The sequence below is a fragment of the Propithecus coquereli genome, unplaced genomic scaffold (genome assembly GCF_000956105.1).
Source record: "Propithecus coquereli isolate 6110/MARCELLA unplaced genomic scaffold, Pcoq_1.0 Scaffold114, whole genome shotgun sequence".
Lineage (NCBI taxonomy): Eukaryota > Metazoa > Chordata > Mammalia > Primates > Indriidae > Propithecus > Propithecus coquereli.
In genome coordinates this window covers 839,969-864,968 of record NW_012135414.1, presented here as the reverse complement: position 1 = coordinate 864,968, position 25,000 = coordinate 839,969, and the positions used below count along the sequence as shown (strand labels likewise).

The window sequence follows — 25,000 nt, the reverse complement described above, 5'->3', positions numbered from 1 at the left end:
AAGATAGTAAACTGATCAACTGTTCTTAAATGGCTTGGTTAGAAAAAGTGTCTCTATAACAAGGTCATAATTTAAGCATAAGAAGATTTACATGTGTATTCATGAGAAAATATCTCCTAGTCACTGGGGTTTTTGTTGCTTCTATTGTGTGTATTAGCTTGCTTATTTGTTTTGTTGTTCTCTATTCTAGTTCCAATATGTCCATCTTTTACAAAATTATTGAGGTTTTATTGGGTTTTTAAAGTTATTTCTCTACAAATGTGGATATGGAAAGATTCAACATTTAAGGGAAAAACACATGGACTTTAGTTTCTTGCAGTTTTTTGTTCTTGTTGTCATTGTTTGTAATTCTCTTTTTTATAGAGTATTGAAATTTAGCAGCAAGTGATTAGGTAAAAGATGGCAACAGATATCAGAAATATATGACCACAGTGAGGTCTTCTGGAAGCAGTTGCTATTAAATTGTTTTCTCTCATGCTACCACAGTTAAAAATGTTCTTTTAAAAGGTGTACTTTGGTGAGTCTTATTGATTTCGACCACTGCTGTTCATTTATCAGTTTAACCAAGTTATGGCTCTTTATTACATCTTAGTGCCCAAAACTTCTAACCTGAAAAGAAAAAAAGAGAGAGAAAACTTTGTTACTGGCTTTCTGACAATGGCAGGGAGTGTGTTAAACCAGTGTAAAATTCAATTAAACTGTCTAGCCAGGTTTTTGAAGCTGAAATGCAGACCCTTTCTGTTAAGCTTCTTATTTTCCTGTGACCGACACCGGTGGATGCTGGGTTATGCCAAAACCAACAGGCTGTAAAGTACCTTGTTTCATGCTCCCAGCTGATCAATATTTTTATTTTCCAGGCTTGCCCAGAAATCTGGAGGCAGTATCACCTAACGGTGAGTAGAAACACCTTTTTTATTTTCCCCAAGACCTAGCCTATTTACCCTTCTCTGAACTGCTGACCATAAAATATAGACAAGCATCTTCTGCTGGAAGATAATAAACATCTGAAGAGTTTTTGTACTGAGAAAGCAATAATATACTTTTTCTCTTTTCCCTTGCCCATGACCCTATCCTTTATGTTCCTATTCTTAAAAGATTTTGATTATGTTTTATTACTAACATCATTTAATGATTACATTGTGATATCTCTCAGTCTTCATAGACTATATTCATTAAATTAAAGAGAAAAAGTATGCTAGGAGCCATAAAGGAAGAGTAATAATCCAGTGTCTTTAAAATGTTGCATTATCCACAGTCCACAAGCATGCAGTCCACCGTATCTTCCATTATCATTTTTCTGCCTTTATTGAAATATTTACACATTTTTTAATGAAGCTAGAAAAAACTGTGTGTCTTTCATACAGAACAGTTGGACTGTCATATCCTTATATAAGCTACTTGACTTATTCAAAATGTATAAATACTACTTAATACCATTCAAGTTATTCAATTCTCTGGTTTCCTTTTATTGTGATTTTAGGCTATGTAGAAGTAGAAAACATAGTTTTCTATAGAATCCTATTGGCTCAATATTATAAAGTTAGTTTACTTTTACTATTCAGCTTAAATAATTTCAGTAATTCACTATAGCCCTAGTAGTCACTTTTTTAAATGTTATGCTGAGGAAGAGACAATTACGCTTTTAAGTGTACACTTATATAATATAATGTATTAATTAGTAGTTGTTAAAAATTGTTCCTTAAAGTATAGCATATTAAAAAGTTTTATTTATAGAAAGACAGGTAATAAAAATACAAAAGGCAAAGTTTTTGCAAAACATATCTTTCTTCTTACTGCTCTACTCTTATAGAAATAATAAGTAAACCAATAAATAGACTCAAACCATCAATCTATCTGTCACAGGCCCAAGGAGCCAGAAATAACATCAGGTGTTTTCACATTTTGTTACTACCATTACTCATTTAAAGATTTTTTAATACTAAGCTCTAATTCCTCAACTATCCCTCAAATCCTAAACTGGGGTTTATTAAACTTTTAAATGTTAAACCAAAAAATATATACATGCCCTTATATGTTACACATATATGTTGCAGTTGTAACATTAGGTGTGGTTATGTAGCACATCTGAATACATTAGATTTGTGGTTATGTAGCAGTTTTTTTACCTCAACATAATAAAGTGAAATCCTCACAGCCTCAACTTAATTAGAATCTAATTATATATGTATTATACTTTTCAAGATCTCAGAGCCACTCTTTGTAACTGTATTAAAGCAATATCCTGATAGATTTGAAATTGCATTTTTTCTTCTTCTTCTTCTTTTTATTTATTTATTTATTTTTCAGCTGACCAGACTTGACTAAATATTACATTTCTTTTAGCTTTTCCTCTAATTTAAAGAATTCCGATCTTGAAATCTTGAAGTGTAGGAAGTACACTTAAAGCAGCTCTTTTGATTACTTGCACCTGTGTTCTTTTATATAGCTATTGTTGGAGGGTAAAAATTGGTTTCAGTATAAAAGTAGAAATATTTTAAGATACGTTTTATATTTTAGCTTTTCAGAAACATAAATTGTAAAAAAAATCATTAGGAAAAAATAAATGAAAAGTAAATGAATGTGCTTTTTAGGGAATTAGAATATATTCTATCTGTAGCTATAACATTCAATTTGAAAACATCATTTATCCTAATCTGAAATCCTGGTTGATGTTTTAAAATAGTATTGAAGTAACCATCAAAATTTATAACTAACAAGTTTAAACTGATAATGAGTTTACTACACAAGTATAAATACAAAACTAGTTTGTGTGTGAACATGTATAAATATCAGTCCACTTAAAATAAAATAGTTAAATATTTAAATTTTCAGTATATGGGCAATATCCAAATGTATGCAATTAAGCAATATTCAATCTTGAATAAAAACAAGATTCATGGTGATTTTAGTCACCGTCAGCTCTTTTACTAGGCGATGGACTGCCATCTATTGACTCATAGTGGCCCTCACACTTGGTGGCGTCAGTCGGCACAATGACCAAGTAATGAAGCCTAGGTTAGAATTGTTACTGTTTATCCACTTAAACCAGTCTGCTTAGAACTCTGGAACTTTCTACACTTAAGCATTGATTAATTGCTTTTCTACCCAAAAATTGTCTATTACTTACCCAAAACAAACTGGGGCAGGGTAACTGATTACTATTTAGTTGGAAATGTTTACATTTGGGAGCTTTTCAATTGCTTTTATCTGCCTCCCAGCCAGTAAAACTAGAAGGTCATGTACAGAGCAACTTGAATTTGAACAACTGCAAATTAAGGTTTATCCAGGAATTACTTTCTTTTTAAAAAAAAAATGAAAAATTTATAGGTTATTCAGAATATTATTTCTGAAACACGTAAGAAAGGTGGTATAGTTGATTGATATAAATGGACTTGTAAAATGTTCCAAATGAAAAATTCCTTAAAATACATTAGGAAGTAAGAAGAAAGTTATAGAAGTGTTCACTATTTTCAACAATTTCATGAGAGATAAAATGAAGTGTCTTTAATAATTTGTATGTGAACAGAATAGCTTTTTAACCAAACTTGACTAGACTTTACTATATTAATAAAAACTAAGACCGTCATTCTAAAGGGCATATGCTAATATTAATAAAACTTTAAAATACTACACACACAGACATATTATAATAAGTATATGGCTATGCCATCTTTCTTTACATATTTTAATGAATATAAAATTATATCATAGAATTTAATGGTTTCAAAGTATTAGAGACCTACATGAAAAAAATAAAAAAATATATTATTTCATTTAGCAATTATATAATTTTCTCCAATAGTTAATATTTTTACATCCTTCAAGAAATGTTTAGAAAATTTTTTGGATCTTTAATGGTATAGCACTATTCTTATATTTTAGTTTATACTACATTTTCAGATTTTGATAAAGCCAGACTTTTGGTATTATTTTTCATCTCAACTCATTCTAGATAATATTTTCCCTTTTTAGCCAAAAAGGCAAGTCCCTTCTCCCATTCCCTGTCATTTCTAGTCTCATTTATATTAAAAATCCTAGGCCAATATGGCTACCAGCAGAGTTTTACAACCAACAGAATTTTTAACTAGTAGAGGCTATAATTTGACATGCTTTTTGTTAATCTTGTTTTTAATCTACTTACTTAAAAAAGTAACCAGGAATTTGCTATTTGGGGGCTGTGTCTGTTAAAAACCAAAAAGGACGGTGCATTTTTTTATGTTTAATTTTGCACTTGGATTTCTTTGTGTGCATTTTAAAATGTATTGCAACCCTACGGCCTTTTAACTAAAGATTTAAGCAGGAATCAAATATAACGGTTTTGGAAGAATTAAGCTTCAGATGTTTCTTTATATGTAATGTTTAGAATGCCTAGAATTCAAACTTCAAAAAATAAAATATTTGTTGTCAGGGAAATGGAAAAGAGTATAGAAATGAGTTTTCTTGCCTTCCTTTCTGGCCTAGGAAAGGCTGATGGCCAGAGTTTGCTAGAAATCAACAGTAGACTTACCTGAATCAGTTGAATGACAGAATATATCTGATGGAACATAATTAACAATATTCCATTTCATTTGCCACTAAGTTTTCTCTTCTTACCTGGAAACATCAATTTAGAAATGTATTTCCTGCATTTTCTCAGTATGGAAATGAGAGTTTTACACTAAATGAGAATGTCACCATCTAAAGCATTCTATGCCATACCACCAAGTGGGTACTCTTAATTGTCAACAGATTTGAATTTAACTTTGGAACTGTGTTTTACAGTCTAGAAGGAAGGGATAAGAAAGTAGATGGTTTTTGGTTCTGAGGGTAGAGGTATATGAAAATCTTTATACTGGGATTGTGATGCACGATAGGTTGGATTATTTTCTAACTGCCTAATTCCAAAATGTTTTTCTTTTAAAATGACTAAAATGAGAAAAAAGTTTCAGGAAATCAGCATCTAGCCAGAATATTTTCTTTTAATGGAGGAAAAAAATACCTCTCTTTGTTGGATATATGTTGGGAATCCTAAATATCTTTCTGAGACCTCCTTGGTTACATAAGCAGAAGTGCAAAACCCACAAGAACCCTGTCCACACGGTAGATATCATGTGATAAGTCTTTCCGTTTTCCTGTGTGCATGCATGTATGCGTGTGTGCATAAGAAAATAGAACTGATTATATATTATCTTTTAAAATGCTAAATAATTCCAAAATAGAGTGAAGCCTAGTTCTGTATTTTGGAGTTATTTAAAAACATTTTTTCTTTGTACCATTTTTTAAGGTCTGACATAAAAGTTATTATAAACTAACACTTTATAAGTTCATTTTGGAAAATCTTATTTTGCTAGTTCAATTCACTTTGTCTACTTCCTCAAGAACCAGGAATACACTTGTATAAATCATAGTTTTTTCCTCTGTATATCTGTATTGCTATTTCAATATTTTGATTGACCAAGTGTTGCTATTGAGACATTACATCTCTGTCAAATTTTCAAGTATTTAGTTTTCATTGAAAATGCCCTTTATACAAGAACACTACTGAGGTTACTGTAATTGTGCTCTGATAATTCAGAGGGCATATGATTCTTTTGCAGTGCTTCAGGTCTATATTTCCATTATAGTACTATAGAATAAATCAGACTGCCTTATCGTTTAAGTTACTTGGTATCTGAATAACAAGAATTTTTGGAATAGGCACTGATGACTTGTAATATTCCCATCTGTGATAACAGAGATAGAAGATACATTTGAATGGTGACCAGAAGTTTTAAAGATTTACCAAATGGAAAATTTATGTGACTAGTTTTATATTTATTTAAATACTTGCCTTGTTCTTAAAGAATTTAGTGTTAAAATTATACTAGTAATTTTTACTTCACTCTTACCATGTTTTGAATATAGTATAAAAGATTTGCAGAGTAGGTCAACTGATTTTTTTTTTTTTAATCTTTATTTCACTGGCATGTTGGACTGCATTTTGCCAGAACTTATCATTGGAAGCAATTGGAAAATGCAATTTCAAAGCAAATGAAACCTGGAATTATCAATCTCAATAAATGAGATTCATTTAAAAATAAATACAATTTGCCAAATCATCAAAAAGCAATTTTCTAAAGCTCCTGTAAAGGAAAGGGAGAAAAAGTGAATGTTGTAAATTATAAATGCATATGTTATTTTTCCTCTCATAGTGTTTCCTTAAATATTTAGAATGTCTGAAGATTTATTTTTGAATGAGGCAGAATAAAATGATTTGGAATTGGATATAATTTATATCTATTGGAATACATGGGAGAACCTTAATATTTCCTTCTTTTCAAAGAAAGATGGAGGTATTCACCCCCTCAGAATTTTCAACTTACTTTATTTTCATTATTTTAATGTAAATATTAATTTGGTTTAAATGGGAAATAAATATGGCATATTTTGTGTAAGTTTTTTTCTTGTATTAGTGTATTAAATAATATCAAGTGCTTTATGACAATAATCCCAGTGTAGATTTAAGTATTTCAGATAATGATACAATGAAAAATACGCAGCATTCACACATTTTAGAAAAGATTTATTATAAATATTTTGGCATAGAAGCAGCTGTGCTTTTGCCATCTTCTAAATATCTTTAATGACCTAATCACCAGTCATCATTTTTTTTTCATTTTTTTTTGGATATTACATGTTGCTCAATAATAAATTGAGTCTAAAGTTCTATAAACAGTAACTTACTTTCTTCCTTTGACAGAAAAAGTACCTGTTTATTTCTTCTCCTTAAAAACACATAACATTATTCACATACTCTTAAATAAAACTACTTTTTTTACTTACAACTGTGTACTTTAAAAGAGTGACCCTATTATAACAAAAATAAATATAAATATAAACAGGTAGTCTTAAAATTTCCAGAATTCATAGTTAACAATTAAAGTATCTAACTGTAATAAATTATAGTTTAAAATCTGTAATATTGAGTAATGTCATGTTGCCTACACATAAAGACCTTGGAAGTATTATGTAGAAAAACTTTAGCATATTCAAGCAATTATTTCTCATATGTACTTTCAACAGGTGATTTATGCCATTTCTTAAGTATATTTCAAGTGATTGAGCTTGTCATACTCTTCTGGATATTTCAGTGCAAGAATAAATATGGAGAAAATATACTAGACCAATGATATTTGTACTGAACGTTCATTTTAGTAGTCATACATGTGAATGACATGGTGGGTTACAGTAATTCCTAACAGGTCTCAAGTATTTAGGAATCAGTTAGTTACTTATAGCCATGATCGATCATAACCTTTAAAAGTTTGGGTCAATCATTTGAATAATCTGTAGAAAAGACTCCTAAAAGGACTCCTTGACTTGTTAACACAAACAACCTCTCTGAACTAGTGTTATATTTTCTGCTATGGTCTAAAACACAATGATAAACTTAAGTTGAATTAAATTGAAGGTTTCAAAAGCACAATCTCTTCAATGACTAAAAGTTAATGAATTATTGTTAAAAATCAGTCAGATTTTAAACATAAAATTTGTTGGTCATTTGATCCCTTCATATCAGAAAGTCATGGGAGTTATGTGTGGTTTTGTACGTTTATAAGTATTTTCTTGCAGCTCTTTTGAGGTTGGTGCAATGGTCTTCCAAGACCAACAACTCTGGTTTTTCAGAAATATCAAAAATATTATATGAAGAAAAATTCTACATCTTTTTAGAACATTTAACCAAAAAAATTTTTTAATATCTTTGTGATTAAATTCGACCGTCACCTTAACTGGTAGTATACGAGTTCACATTTCAAGACAAGAATTACTTAAAATAAATGTTGAGAAATCTTTATTAGCTTTTTAAAAAGAATTCACGTGTAGATCAGTTGGTAATAAGCTCTACCAAGTTATTTTCATTCCTTCTTTCAAAAATCATATAGAAATGAATCCGTGGGGTACATTTATAAATAAGATCATCTTTATAATTTTGCAGTATTTCCATTTTACATAAATATGTTCCTTTACATTTATTTGTGGATCACTCCAGATTTCAGTTAGGAGAAGTAAGTTTTTGGTTGTGTCTTAACTTTGTTTATACGATAAAAATCTCAATTTTGTTTTTCTTGGATCTCTCACATTTCTTTTGTTTATATTTGTACCACATTTCTCTTTGTTTTACTGAAGTCCTTAGAAAAATGTGCTTTAAAATTTGGCCAGAAGGGAAGACATGTTTCTGAGGAAATTACTAGGGAGCATTTTTTATCACGATGTAGGGAAAAGAATGCCGACTTTGGTTCAGAGTGTGACTCTTTCACATAGTAGATATGTAAAGCTAGTTAAAATATTTAACATCTAAGACCCTCAGTTTCTTCATCTGAAAAATGAGGATAATGCCTTACAGGATTTTTGTAAGTATGCAATGACATGATAAATGTAAAGTACTTCACACAATATCTGGCATATGGAGCATACTAAACCCAGTGCAAGCTGTACTATAGACCCATAGGCATCTCACATCTGTAGAGATGGCCACTGAACTGATATCCCAAACTCAGATTATTGTAATATCTTTTACCCAAAATAAGGAGATTCATAATGACCTCTTTATTCTCTGTCTAATAACAGTGTTTTCTTCTAATATTTATTGAAATTAAAATACTTACAAGCAGTATCTTTTTTTAACAAAATTATTTACCTTAGTTCTCATTTTCTATTTATACTTGTCTTATTCTTTTCCAGAAATGTAGATGAGTAACTTTTAATTAAGTATAGCAAATTTAAATTATTTTCTTAATTTGATTTCCCTAAAAGTAATTATAAAGACATTTAAGAGTAGATCACAGAAATATTTAGGCTACTTCCTTTGCTAATGAAAATGATGTATATAAAATATGTGTCATGTAAAGGTATGGTTATATCACTTTGAAAATTAATAAATGTATAATTCTTAAGTAGTAACTTCAGTGTCATCTGAATATAGTTATCCTAACATAAGCAAATGAAATTATATCAATATTTGCTTCCTGTACAAATGATGAGAATAATATGAAATTGAATAATTTACACACACATACACACCTCAATTATAATACATTCTGCTAGGGGTAGGGGGCTTATGTTAATCAGATAAGGAATGAAACAAAATAGCATATCAGTTTTTTGAACTTCAGGTAAAACTACTTCATGCCTTCTTCACATGACCGATGCCAAAAACCAGTCTCATTTCATAGCAAAATGTAGTGGTATAAGAGCTTGGTCAGTTCTGCAGACTCCCAACTGTATTCTTGTATAGGTCCAGCAAAAAAAGGCAACTCAAACTTAAGCACTTTCCAGTGTATGTGATTTGTATTCTTTCAAAGAGCATTCCTATTCCATGTTTGTTTCTTGTTTTAACGTAAACGGGCTGAGATGGGACATACTGTAAAAGCAAAAGAGCATTACTTTCTCCCTTTAAATAGATCTTTGCAGCTGTGGAATTCCCTGCCTTTGTGACTAATGCTTAGGACTATTACATTAGAATAAGCAGGGTTGAGATGGGGGTGGTGAGTGTTGTACATATGTAGAGTTATGGTAAAAATGAAAATCTTGGGGTTTATTTGGATGCTTGGTGTATTAACTAATAAATATAAGGTTATGGTTCTATTCTATAATTTATCATTGATGTTCATATACAGCTGTATACAAAGTATAGAAGCAGAGTTGAATATGTTCATATGGTTGGAAGATGTATATTAGTGGGGTTTCTATGTTTTATAGTCCACCCCAATAAACATTCAGATAAAATATCCATGGATTCACACATTTATGTGTTCTTTTCTGTCCCTTCCCTGTACATCCTGTCTCCACACTCTCCTCATCCCTCCATCCTGTATCAAAGCTTGAGGTCCTTCTCCATCCGTGTACTAAATGGTTTCTTTGTAAACCAGGCCATTTGTCCATCATTGTTTGGGGTCCAAACAGTGGTAAGATACCCTGTCACCGATCCCGAGTGCTATGAATGGCAGCTCCTCTCCGGACAATTGGCGGAGGGGCCGAGAAATATTCCTGAGAGGATTATTTAACCTTTCAATTTAGAGGGCACAAAGCCTGGCTGATTAATGAACTTTCTGATGGGTGCCGATAAGCGGATCTATTTCTTTATTTCCCCTAAAAGTGATTCCTTCTCCTGTCCATATTACTATAATCTTAAACATAAAATGTGGCAAATAGATTAAAAAACAGCACTAAAGAGTTTATCTGGCTGGCAAACTGAAGGAGCTAAATTAAAATTGGTAATGACAGCAGTGGCTCAGCCTCGTATGTGGTTTTTAAATGCACTGTGTATTTTGAAGAGACTTATTCTCCAGCCCGCCTGGTAATGACTGCTTTTGGTGCACAGTCTGGGGCTGGCTTCTGTTATCCCCACCCCCCACCCCCCCAAAAATGAGTTGTGTTATCTGGATGGCTGCAGACACATACGCATCCCCCTTTCTCACTGCATGGGCAGACAAGGTCGATAGCATTACAAGGTATTTGTGGCAGTGCTTGTTTCAGTTTTCAGAGCTGCCAGTTTCCAGGCGGATTTGAATTACAAAAGAAGAAGCTGGCATGAAAATTGAAAGGTTTTATCGGCTGGTCTGAAGCCTCATAGCACATTGCTTATTTATGCAGTCCATTTGCACCAGGAAATATAAAAAGGAAATACATTTTTAAAATAAGGCCATAAAGACCCAGATATGTTTAAGATGGCAAATAAAATATAGATACCTATAATATCTTTCCAGGAAACGATTTTCACTTAATGTTGCACATTACTTCAGAAGAGCATTTATGTTGCTGTCATAAATTTGTGCGTTTGTGTCACTATGTAGGTAGTCTCTGGGGATTAAGGAGGAAGCCTTTGCTAACTTACTTTAAAATTAAAATAGACGGAGGGATAGCTCTGCAGTTTGAGAGCTACATTAGAAATATTTAAATAGGGTGGTAAATTAAACTTAAACTAACATTTTTGCATTCCATGTAAAATTAGCTATGGCCCAGTGAATAAATGCTACTACCTTTAGAGAAAATTGGGATGCTTTTTAAGCCATGAAGATTTGGAGCATTCAGGAAGTGATTTAACTCTGATCCTTACTGTCTTGCATATGTTCATTGTTCTCTGCTTACTGAGGTTTTCTTTTTCATTGTTGTTGGGGATTTTTTGGGGGGCAGGGGAAGTGTCTCATTTACAAAAAGAAAGATCATAAATTAATAAGCTTAATAGCTCCTTTTTATAAAACTTGTGCTTCTTTTATTTTAGTCTTCAAATATATTGTCTTTTCGATTTTGTTTAGTGGTTAAATGTTGTAAATATGTAACCCTTTCACTGTTGGAAGCTATACCAGCAATTTCCATGTGTTCTTGTTACTTTAATGTAGTTTTAACTTACTGAAAAAGATACAATTATGCAATCCCTTACACTCTTGATTACATAAAATGAAGACGTAAGTATAGAAACCTGCAGTAGTGCAAGGCCTTGAATAATTAATGGTTTTACCACTGGTTGTTTGCAACCTTTCAACCCATTGGTTTATAAAACTTAAGTGTATCCAAAAGAGAAGTAGGGAGGAGGTTACATGTATATAGGAAATAGCAAATCAGTAAAGCAACACACTTGATTCTGCTGCAATTCAAATGAATACTATTTAAGAATCATTTTCCAATAAAGCAAATTATTCTCAGGTAAAACATGAGAGATACGATTTTTTACAATTTTCATTTTCACCAGAGTCTGCTACCTTTCTCATGTTTTCATGACCTGGACTAATTACTTCATGTAGCTTTTAAAAAAAAAAAAACAGAGAAAATATCAAAAGCATACACGTCTGCTGCATGCTAATGATGTGCTGTACATTTTTTCATGAATTTTCATAAGGATTTTTTTCTACGTAGCATGTGTGGCTTAATGATGTAATCACCCCATAGACTAGAAAATGCTCCAAAGGAGACGTTCCGGTCTGTTGTGTACATAATACATGTTTCAGAAATCTGCCTAATTGTGGAATTACCTGATGGATTGGGAGTCTGTTGCTATATGACTTAGGTTTTTTACACATGAAAAATATTGTGTGTATATTATTATATATGGTATTTTTGATGCCATTTTTAATATGTGGGGAAAATTAGTAGCACTGTCCACTGGGATACCAGTGATTTTTTTTTTTTTTTGTACTAAGAAAAAATAAAAGCTTAAACAACTTCATAGAGGAACCATTTGGCTCAATTCTAAAGTCTTTCACATGGAGAAAATTCCTCCTACTATTCCTCAAAGGGAAGTAATACTATGAATGTTTGCCAGAACAATGTACAAATGGAAGATTTTGTCCAAAACTGTAGCTGGAGTAGGCCTGGAGTTCAGGTCCCAGGTATAAGGATCCACCTCAGAAAAACACCTTAGAGGGAGGAAAGGGAATCAGCTTTTGACCTTTTCGTAATACGGAATCATCATTTTTGCCTTTCAGACTCAACTTTGGTTCAGTTCTCTATAAAACAGTTTGCCCAACTTTTAAATTTCTTCCTTTGATCTCTTCAGGCCCTAGATGTTTTCCCCCCTTGGATATATACTGATTACAATTCTGTTGGCCTTTATATTTTAAACAATGCCAAAGGAAAGGGAGAGCATCCATTTTTCTTTCCCTGCCTACTCTTTATAAAACTAAATAAAACATTTAGAAAACTATGTCTGATCTCTAGAATACCCAGTAAAAGGCAGTATCTTTAAACAGGGAAAGAGTATATTTTATATTTAAACTTCTGTTCTGCTCATACATCAAATTGATGCCAGTTTGTCACCTCAACTAATAGACTCTGAATATGACAGCAAGCTTTTGGTTTGGGGTAACATTTTCTTGAGAAATACTATTCGATTACTTTGGTTACAGTTTTTAAATACACGAATAAGGATTGTGCTGTTAGTGAGTATTAAAAGAATAAATTGATTTGAAAATATTTAGAAAGGATGCTTATTCTCAAAATGAAAATCATATCAAGGAGGTATATGTTTACATGACTTGTTCAGAAAGATTGGAGCTAAGCTTTACTTTTCTCAGTGTTACATTTGGTTGTGAATACATTTACCTCAAGTATTTAATATATTTGCTTTTTCATATATGTTCATATTATAAATTGGATTAATAAAAATATATAGTCTAGTCTTTAAGGATACATGTGATTATAAAAATAAATCCATTTTGCATTCACAGGAGTAGAAAATTCCCTTTAATTAGTAAAATTGATTACATATCCTATATAGTAATGAGCTTCAGCTAGGTACAAGCCCTCATTGGATCAAAGTCAGTTTAGATAAGGGCAGCTCAAGGTCACAGAGGGAGATGCCCAGCAGGTTCATTTGCATAAAAAATTACTGTTAGAAATAGGACACTGAGGCAGCTCCAGCATTTTGATCTCTTGGCCTTTGTCATGGAGATTCCTAGTAGTGAAGGGAGTAAGACCAGTGTCCCAGATAATGATTAACTGTTTTAATGGCATTCATTCATTCATTCCACACTAACTACTCATGCAGAAAAAAGGGTTATGTAAAATGACATTAGAAGAAAATCATTTGTAATCGTTGCATCGGGCTGCACTTTGAGGAGACATTAGGAGTAAATCCGTGGCGTAGTAGGCTTATGCTTTATCTTCTGATATTTACTGAGTTTACTGGTGCATGAAAACCTTTCAGCAAGAATAGCAGATGGGATGGACCTTTCATAGGTAATGCTATCTACCAGGTTATTACTTCTATATATTGATAGTAAAGTAATCTCCAAGATATCACCCTACAAATATAGATTATTTAAATGTGTGTAACCAAACAAAAAAAAAAAAAGACCTTCTTTTATAAGTAGTTCATTTGGTATCCATTGGGCCAAAGTTTTTGGATAAATTTTTTGACTTAAAAAAAGTTCTTAAAAACTACATTCATTCCCTTGCATTTAACTTTTTGTCAACAGTGCAGGCACATATGACAGAACCCTGAACTTAATCAGTTGACACATTCTGCTTTAAATTTGACCTTTACTGTTAATTAAAAATAAAGACATGCTCCAAGGCAGAAGTATCGAGTCACAAATTTATAATTCTAACACTTTAAATAGCTTAAAGATTTTTGTTAGATCATAGTATGAAAATTTGTCCACTGGAAACCATTATTGAGTTTTCAATGCTGTATTCTAATACAGAAGTGTTCTCTAATTAGGTAAGATCTAGGCTGATTTCATTCCTATTAAGTCCTAGTACATGAAAGTTTATTAAAATGAGAGTATGTAGATAGCGTTTGTCATGTCATTTACTAATTAATTATTGTGAAACATTTAGAATTTCATAGCACAATGTAAATACTGTTGCTATTTTTATTAGTAATAATGGAATTTTTTAAGCAGTGACATTATTCAGATGAATGAGCATCCAAATGTTTATACTTCATCCAGGGCATAAATGAACAGTAGGGATAAATTCCAGATTACTTTCAAAATAAAATAAGAAGTGTCAATGTGAAACATGCTTTCAAAATCTTGATTAAGAAGGATCACTTTATCCCTGGTACCATAAGACTGAGTTGGTTTTTTTGGTTTTTTTTTTTTTGAGACAGAGTGTCACCCTGTTGCCCCGGCTAGAGTGCCATGGCGTCAGCTCACAGCAACCTCAAACTCCTGGGCTCAAGTGATCCTACTGCCTCAGCCTCCCGAGTAGCTGGGACTACAGGGATGCGCCACCATGCCCGGCTAATTTTTCTGTGTATATTTTTAGTTATCCAGCTAATTTCTTTCTATTTTTTTTTTTTTTTAGCGGAGACAGGGTTTCGCTCTTGCTCAGGCTGGTCTTGAACTCCTGAGCTCAAACGACCCTCCCGTCTCGACCTCCCAGAGTGCTAGGATTATAGGCGTGAGCCACCAAGCCCAGCCTAAGACTGAGTTCTTATTCTCTTCATTAATTCCTTCCTGATTGTGCCAGATTATATACCATACTCTCAACGTGAAGTAGGGAAGACACTAAGAAAGCTGTATTATTAATTTATTCAAACTTTTTAATATATCAAAGCATGATTTTATTGGTTTTCCCTTAGTGACACAAAAAATTAACAATTTCCTAAAGTATCCAAATTATTGTTAAAAATAGCTAAAATGTATTGGAAGCTTACTATGGCCCATGTGTTTTACATATATATTACCTCATTATTCATTCATTATACTGAACTCCTACTATATGCCTAGCCCTGTTCTGGGAGCTGGGGCGCAGCAGTGAACAAAAACAGACAAAAATTCCTTCCCTCACAGAACTTATTTTCTCCTTGCCCAAGGGGTGGGGTTGGGGATAGATCGATAAAGAAGTAAGGTATTTCATATGTCAGATATTGTAAGTGCCATGGAGGTTTTTGTTATAGAAAGTACCAGTTGGATGGAGCCAGCCATCTTAAATAGGGTGGTCAGGTCACCTTAATAAGAAGGTGACATTTGTGCCAAGGATTGAAGGAGGTGAAGGAGTGTACCACGTTATATCTGGGAGAAGAGTGGTCCAGGCAGATGGGTGCAAAGTTCTGAGGTGGGAGTTTGTCTGGGTTATTCAGAGACCAGTGAAAAGGCTGGCGTGACACACTTGCTATGAGGGAAAGTTGTAGGGGATAAGGTCCAAGAGGTGGGGGGAGGCAAATTGTAGGCCATTGTAAGGTTTGTGGCTTTTACTCTGAGTGAGATGGGAAGCTGTTGGAGGGTTTTGAGCTGAGGAGTGATGTATTCTGGTTTACATGCTAAAACGATCACCCTGTGTTGAGAACAGGCTGCAGAGGGCAGGGATAGAAGCAGAGAGACCAGTTCCTTATAATCATCCAAGTGAAAGGCAAGTCAGACCAGGACATAAGTGATACACTGGAAAGAAGTGGGTGTATTTTGCAGAGTCAACAAGCTGTGCTAATGGGTTGGATATGAGGTATGTGTGAGAGACAAGTCAAGGTTGTTTATTTTTTGGCCTAACAACTGGAAGGATGGAGTTGCTGATAATGAGATGGGAAAGGTAGCAGGAAGAGCATATAGAGGGTGGGGGGGAGCGGGATTTGATTTTAACGTACTAAATTTGAGGTGCCCGTTAGACATTCTAGTAGAGATACATGAGTCTGAGTGGAGATCATGGCTGAAGATAAGAATTCTAGAGTGGCCAAGGTAAAGGTTAATGTAAAGTTATGAGATTAGATGTGTTTAGATGGGATTAGATGAGTAGAAAAGCAGTCTGAGGACTGAGCCCTGGGGCACTGTAGTGGAAGAAGGCAGAGAGATGAATAGGAACCCGCAAAGGGGACTACAGAAGAAACAGCCTTTGAGATAGAAGAAAACCGGGAGTTTGTTGTCTAGGAAGCTAAGTGCAGAAAGTATTTCAAGGAGGAAGTGGTCACCTGCTTAAATTCTGATAGGTTATGTAAGATGAATGTGTTTCGTATATGCCTCACAGCAGTGTTATGAGGGAGCACTGTTATTATCCCCATTTTATGGAGGAGTAAAATGAAGCAAAGACCATTTAAGTAACTTCACTGAGCTCACATAGCTAGTAAATAGTAGAGTAAGGATTAGAATGTAATCTCAAAATGCAATGGATAACTAAATTTTATCAGAGCATCCGGGTCAATTTTTCCCTTGATTATCCCCAATCCTTGAGATCCTTTTCTTCCATGTTTTGCCTTTGAATAGGCCAAATATATATCTTTGCATTATGTGTGTGCATATATGTACACGCAGTACACACAAATATCCATGCACTTGCATATGCCTAGACTATCTCCCACAGAACACAGGAAACCGGTAACAGTAGTTGCCTCTGAGAAGAGCTGAGTGACTGAGAACAGAAGTGGAAGGCAGATGTTTCATTGCACCTTTTAGTATCTTTTGAGTTGTGTGCCACATGCATATGTTACTGATGTAAAAACATTTAATTCTTTAAAAACTAAAGAAACAAAACTCATCTAGGATTCATTCTATAGCAGCAAGACATATGATTCATTCTTTCAGACTCTCTCCTAAGAGTGTCTCAGAAAAAATTATGCTATTGCAGTTCTTTAATAGAAAAATGTGTCTGATGCACACTTAACTCCACTTTGTAGGCCCTGGCCTCCTAGTGCTTTCATCTCTTAAGATCTTCACCATATTTACTCTTTCATCTATTTTAGAATTCTCATTATCTCTGTATTCCTCATAGTATCTTACAATCTGTACGAAGTAGGAACTCAATAACCTTTTTGAATGAATAATTCCTACTAAGGGATAAATACATTAAAACTACTTGGTATTTCCTCAGACTTAGGCAATAAGATAACTAAATTCAGAGAAATTCCCTAAAACTTTTGCTTCATGTTCTCAATCAGTAGCAGAGATTTTCAGTGTTTGTACCTACTTGACACACCTTTATTGGCTGAAGTCTTTAACATCTGCTCATTCGTCACCTATTTATTTATTTATTTGTTTAGCACTTCCTGTGTTCTAGGTCAGGGGTTAGCAAACTTTTTCTGTAAGGAGCCAGATAGAAATATTTTAGCTTGGTAGGCTATATGCTCTCTTTCATAACTCTGCCCTTGTAGCATGAAATCAATCACAGATAATCTGTAAACTAATGTGTATGCCTGTGTTCCAATAAAACTTTATTTACAGACACTGAAATTTGAATTTCACGTAATTTTCACATATTACAAAATATTCTTTATCATTATTATTTAACTCTTTAAAAATGTAAAAACCATTCTTACTTTGTGGGCCATACAAAAACAGGCACTAGGCCAGATTTGGCCTATGGGGCATGGTTTGACAACCCCTATTATAGGTTCTTGACATAGGGATGTGAAGTAGACTGAATAAAGATCCCTGCCCTCATGCAGCTTACATGCTAGCAATGGGGCACCAGATAATAAACATAATAACCAATTTAGTACACTAAAGGTGATAGGTGCTATTAAAAAACATAGGAAATAAAGGAGGGAAAGGTAGATCTACTCTGAGAGGAGGTGATAAGAATGAACATCTGGGGAGTTATTTAGTAGTGTGACTTTCTTGGTGTTCTGTACTCCTAAGGAGAAGCCAGAAGTGCCATGGGGGTACAAGTGGACATTCTTATGGGGAAGTCTCTACTAGTATCCCTACCAATCAAGTCAAGGGACTGTATATCCTTATTAATTTGGTTCTCATCAGCCCTCCTCATCATTATTTCCTGGTTCATCTTGTACTTTTCCATAGGATTCGAGCCAATAAAATCTCTTATTCCAGAGAAATAAACATAGCATATTTTTATTCTTATTAATAAAGCTAGAAATCTTGCCTCAAAGATAAACTATGTCTTATATTTGCACAAACAAAAATTATGAACACAGATAATTAACTTTTTCAGAGAGCATTTATTATTTTAGGGGCAGATTATTACTTTTGTCACCAGTTACAGTTCCTGCTAATGGTCACCAACTAGTTATTGAACACCTAGCATTAGCTTCAAACCCTTCATTGATTTCGCATGCCACATAAAATAAATCCAGTGTCCTTCACCCTGATTTATAAAGCCCTAAGTGATCTGATCCCTCCCCATCCTGTAGATCATCACCTTCCTTTGCCAACTACACTTCCATACAGATATTTTTTCAAATTCTCAAATATGGTAAACTTGTTCCTGCCTCAGAGCTTCGTGCTACCTTTTCCCTATGCCTGATGCCAAGAATGGTGTTTCTCCAGACATACCTGGTTTTTCTTGTTATAAGAAAGGATCACTGGGCACAGTGGCTCACACTTATAATCCTAGCACTCTGGGAGGTTGAGGTGGGATGATCACCTGAGGTCAGGAGTTCAGGACCAGCCCAAGCAAGAGCAAGACCCTGCCTCTACTAAAAATAAAAAAAAATTAGCCAGGTGTGGTGGCATGCCCCTGTAGTCCCAGCTACTCGGAGGCTGAGGCAGGAGGATTGCTTGAGCCCAGGAGTTTGAGGTTGCTGTGAGCTAGGCTAATGCCAGGGTACTCTAGCCCAGGCAACAGAGTGAGACTGTCTAAAAAAAAAGCAAGAAAGGACCACCCCCATTTCCCCAACAACTCAATCTAAGTCACCACCAGTGACTCACATTCACATAACTCATTTTATCACTATCTAATATTTTGTGTAGTTTCTTGGTTCTATTTGTTTATCTTCTGCCACTAGAGATGTGAGCAGTGATTTTTGTCTCGCTCACTTCTCAGTCACCTGGTCTCAGAATAGTGCCTGGCATATATTAGGCACTCAGTAATTAGTTTTTGAACAAATTACTGAAAGAATGCATGCATATATTAATGCCACATGCCCACCACTCTGGTAAACATCAGTAATGGAGGCTTCCTTAGACTTGTATTCTGCTCTACTTGTCCCCTTCCTTACTTCCATACACAGCCTAGTTTCTTGGAAAAGTCATCTATGTTCTGTTCCTCAAAATCTTTCTACTTACAGTAAACCTGTTAAAATCTGGCTTGTGATTCTGCCCCTCAACAGAAACTGCTCACAACAGTTTCTACTTGCCAACAACTTCCTGATTGCTAAGTCCAGTGAATTTCATGGTCCTCATCTTATGTAACCCATTAGTGGCTTTTAACAGTTTCTTCCTTGAAGCATCATCTGTTCTTCCTTCACATCCATGACATGATCTCTTTTGGTTTTATTTCTTTCCCTTAAACCATATATGCTTATGGCTGTAATTTTATGTCACAGCAAATAATGTAGTTATCTTTGCAGGTGGAAAAATCATTTCTGCTTAATAATTTTATGTCATCCCAGTGCTCTACTACCTGAAGAAATTTGTGAACCACTGCAGTGAATCATACATGGCTTACATGCATATTTGTTAAAACTCTGTTTAATGATTTTTAAATTAGTCTTAATTTACAGACCACATTTATAATTGGAGAATATAAGACATTTGTTATTTGCATTTTTTATTATGTCCCAACTGATAATAGCTGACGTTGTAAACTCCATTTTGTGATTGTTTTCAGTTGAAAAATGGTTCAGGTTATTGTTTTCCTCCAATTTTCCATTCTAGGGAATAGGAGCTGAAAGTAAAGTTGTTTGAAGAAGATTTTTCTAACCTGTTTATTATTTTCCTGTGTCAGGGAAGTAAAACCTTCACATGCCACCTGTTTGCAACATTAAACAACAAAATTGGCCGGCAGACTAGCACTCCTTGTTAAAGGGTCCCAATAAAGAACATAAGAAATAAATTGATCCAAGTTTATGCCCATCCTTGCCTCTTTTCTTCCAATCTCCAAAAAGGATACGGGGTACAGGGATTAGGTTTTTCTCCTCCTGTTTAAAGCCACTGCCTCCTCAGGAGTCTTGCTTTATCCATTGTCTCCTTTCTCTCTGTTTTCAATTTCTCCATCTCTAACAGCTTTCTCACATGCTCAGATCTTTCCTATTGTAAAAACAGACTCCACCAAATCCCTCTCCTAGGTACTGCCTCATCTTAACATTTTTTATTGTAAAATATAGTATATATATTGAAAGATGCATAAAATATATGTGTACAAATAAATAAATTATTTATATAACACACACCCAAGTAACTATGACCATGTTCAAGAAATTGAAAATTGCAGCTATGCCAAAACCCTCATGTGTGCTATTCTCTCCCCGCTGAAAACAACCATCATCCTGGATTTTATGAGTAATGATTTCTTTGTTTCTTCTTTATAGTTTTGCCACCTTTGTATGCATTGTCTCACTCTTCAACCTACTGCCTTCTACTCTTCCTAGAAGACTTCAAAATTCTCACAATAAGGTTATCTGTAAACAGTTGCCACTTCTAATGGATGTTTCTGGGCCCTAATCTCACTAGTCCTCTCTGCCATATTTGACATGGTATAATAGATCAGTTCATCCTTCTTGAAACTACTCTTTAAGGTCTGTCACTATGTTCTCCTATGTCTCTGCATCCTTTAACCCTTCCCTCTCTGTCCCTTTCACAGGTTCCTCAGCCTGCCCCTTAGATGTTGATGGGTTCAGTTCTTAGCCCACTGCCACTCTTACACCATCTGTGGCAGTCCTGTCCACTGTAGTCATTTCAGCCTTCACTATTATGCAGATTACTTTCAGATGTATTCTTCAGCTCAGACATGTTCCCTGAGCTCTAATCCTACATAGACAACTGCCTGTTGGACATCTCCCCCTAGATACTAAACATCTAAGACAGACTTCATCACCTTTCCCTCTGAACTGGCTCCTCCTCCTTTTCTTACCTTTCTGAATCAATTGTTTGTCACCATTGCCCACTAGTTCACTCTGGTTAAAAGCCTGGAAGGCATCCTGATTTCTTCTTTTCCTCATTTGCCAAATCTTTTCAATGACCAAGTGAAACCAGTTTTATTTTCTGATATTTTTCCCAAATCTGTTCACTTTTCCCTTTCCTTGTGACTCTTGTAGTTAAGACCCTCATACCTCACCTGCAATTTCTAACAGCCACCTCATTGGTCTTTTTCGCTGCATCTGAGCTTCTCCTGCTCATATTTACCCTCCTTATAGCTACAAGCCAAAATGGTTTTTCCAAAGTAACAACTCTAACTATTCTACTTCTATACTTAAAACTCAATAAAGCTCAAGCTCCTTGACATGACTTATAAGTCCCTCCATTCTTTTACCCTACTTTCTCCAGCTTTGTCTTCCATTACACCTGGCTGTTTACATCATACTTTGGCAGCATGTATGCTCTTTTTTAGTTTCATGCCATTGCTCATGCTGTTTCCTCTGCCTAGGGTTCTCCATTTGACTTATACCTAATTCTTTGAGAGTAAATTTATACCCTCCGGGAAGCTTTCCCTCACCCCTCCTTCACGCCATTTCCTGGTGGGTCCTCCTCACCACTCCATTAATGCCTTATACATACTAGTATCTCTGTGCTGACATTGTTTTTGTAATTATCTGTTTATAGGTCTGTCATATTCTACTCGCCCAACACAGAATTTGGCACAATGCCGAATGGATTAAGGAGGGAGGAAGGAGAGGAAAGCACACATTGACATTAAAAATAAAAGAACTGTTCTTACCATGTTATGCATATTTATATATAGAATCATCTGAACATGGGTCTCCACACTAAATTCTAAGAAGCAATATTTCTAAGGAATCCCTTACCTATAAAGAACTCTTTCAGAAACAATGAAGTTTTAATTATATTAACAAACCTCACAAATATTCATGTTGCAGACCAAACCTGGACCACCCAAAAAGCCGAAGACCCCTTCCAGACCATCAGCCTTAGTGTATTGCTACCTCTGTGCGCAGAAAGGCCATTATGGACATGTAAGTTTGAGTGGCATTTGGGCATAAAGTATTCTATTGTTACGGAGTGGTTTTTGAAAAATGAACTCAAAAAGAATGTAACTCTGAATGCTTACTTTTTTGTAAACATTCTGAAGTATGACTTAATATATTTTCAACTGATTTACTTCTCCCTTCCCTGCCAGAGTTAACAGTTAGAGCATATTCCTCTAATTGTTTTAAATGGACACGAACAAGTTAGACTAAAACTAATACAGTTATAATCAGCTGGACAAATAATAATGGTTAACAGTATGGTAGCAGTTTTCGTGAGTTCTTATAATTACTTTGAGACAGTCATATGATGATTTTAGATTTTTACTTATTTCTCTAGTTTTCCCTGGTTCCATGTTCAGTGAAATCTTTACTAACATGCAAACCCTGTCATTCACTAGTGGAAAAACAGAGGTACTGCATCATTGACTTGCCCACCTACCCCACAAGTGCCCAGATTTCTTATCCAGCCAATATATTCCCTAACCCCAGTGAAAGGGCCAAACTATGTGTGTTCTAGATGCTGAGGTATCAAAGCAGAAGAAACTTCTTGCTGTGAGGTGGACATGAGTCCCCTAGCCAGTTGCCACACAACTATGAAACAGCAGCAGCTCATCTCAGAGACAAGATGCAATAAGAATAGGCTCAGAACCCATATATTTTGGGAATCTTAAGGTAGAGGAGGAAAGGCAGTGGCACAGAAAATAGAAATTTCTTATGGAAGGATGATGCATTCTCAGTCTCCAGGTAGGCTTTTAACACCTTAAAAACGAAGATAAACTAATACCAAATCATATCCATGGCAGGAGGGCAGAAGGCATACAGAGGCGTGGGAGTCCTCAAAATAGGTAGTGATAGAATGGGGCAGTATTGTAGGTTACCTCATGAATTCCAATCATGACACTTTGCTGGTGTGGACCTTTGGGCTGGAGCCCTATCTTGTAAGGAAACCAGCTGGGAGAAGAAAAAGTGCTGGACAAAGTCCATCAACAGATCAAGTTTCTCTTCCATGTTAGGGCAGCAGGAACCATGGGGGTAAGGCACAGAACATGAAAGCTAGGATGAGGCTCTAATCCTCAGATCTAGTTTTTGCTCTGTTACTGACTTAACCACATGACTTGAGCAACCCACTTTTTCTCTTTGGTCCCCAGTTTCTTTATCTCCAAAGCAAAGAATTTGTACAGGAAATCTCTCAGCACTGACATTTGGATGCTGTTTCCAGTGTGATCAAATCCATAGTATGGTGATACAGACAGAGACCTCACATTGAAAACCTAACTAGAGAAGACTTCTTTTACAAAGTTATCATCCCTAGATCTTCTACTGCTCTGTGCATTACTCATTACCAACATTCAGTTGTTGCCACCACCTTTTAGGGAACATATTCACATAAGTGTTCTACTGCCACACAAATCACATAGATATACAGTTTATGTTTGCTTACCTCTTTAAAGCAGAGGGTTATAATTTTAGCATTTATGTGTGTACATTTAAAGAAAAACAGTTATAGTTGTATGCTTACCTAATCACTTCTGTTAATGTAGATAGGAAATATATTAAAAGCATTTGGAATTTATCCCTGGAATCTAGATTTAGATAATTTTTAATTTACAGTAAAGCAAATTTGGCAGCCTCATCCCTGCCATAGATGAAGAATTCTAGATTTTCCACACTAATGAAGAAGATCAGTGGTGTGGCTAATCCAGAATAATAGATAAATTATATAGCCAACTATCAATTGTCTGTGCTAATGGAGAGGACCAGCGATGTGGATAATCAAAATATAATTTACATTTAGCTTTGGAAAACATTTGTAGTACTATATAGCTCTGTGTAGTCACATCAGTCTAGACTATGCAGCATCCAACTAGGGGACTATGCAGGTGGTTAAATAGGTCTGAGGACCCCTCCCCTTCAGTTTCAGAAATCCAGCCCTACAGATATTATTATTGAATAGCTTCTTGTGAAAGACATTCTGAGGTGAACATTACACCACTCTTCCCTAATTCCACTCACTCTCTAGTCGAAGAGGGAAAGATAGTAGTAGTCACTGCACAAAGATACTACTCCAGCAGGGTTTGAAAAGGTGAGCAGGGGCTAGGAGAGTTACAAGGTTATGTTGAAGTGGGTATTAGCTGAATGTATCAAGATCTCTAGTACCTTTGTGTAATCATAATTTGCTCTTACTATTTTATGGTTAGAATTTTTACTAGAAATAAAATTGCTTTACACATCACTCTCATGCAATTGATTAGCTGCTTTTCATTTCAGTTATGGTTAGAATCTTAGGCCCAAGTCTTCAGGGTATCCTTTCCCCGGGGAATGGGAACTTGGAGCTGGCATGGATAGCGGTTTATAAAAGTGTTTCTTTATGTTACCATATAGGTTTGGCACATAACTTTTAGGACCCAAAAAAGCCCGAAATAATCCAGAAAATCACAAAAGAGTAAATCTAAAGATAGCAGAAGGAAGGGAATAATAAAGATAAGAACCAAAATTAAATAACTCTCTAGAAAAATATAAGTTAATGAAACTGACTCAAAAGAACAAATCAACTGAACCATCACCGTTAAAGAAGTTGAATAAGGGCCGGGCGCGGTGGCTTACGCCTGTAATCCTAGCTCTCTGGGAGGCTGAGGTGGGCGGATTGTTTGAGCTCAGGAGTTCGAGACCAGCCCTGAGTGAGAACGAGACCTCATCTCTGCTAAAAAAAAATAGAAAGAAATTAAC

The 25,000-nt window shown here is 34.8% G+C and overlaps 1 protein-coding gene across 1 annotated transcript in view; it reads left to right on the top strand.

Annotated features, from left to right (window-relative positions):
• Positions 1-25,000, top strand: part of ZCCHC7 (zinc finger, CCHC domain containing 7) — a 250,035-nt gene that overhangs the window by 219,112 nt on the left and 5,923 nt on the right. Inside the window, exons 6-7 of the mRNA XM_012655820.1 lie at positions 858-893; positions 22,163-22,258. Coding sequence (XP_012511274.1) covers positions 858-893; positions 22,163-22,258 — 132 coding nt within the window. The remainder of the gene's footprint in view (positions 1-857; positions 894-22,162; positions 22,259-25,000) is intronic.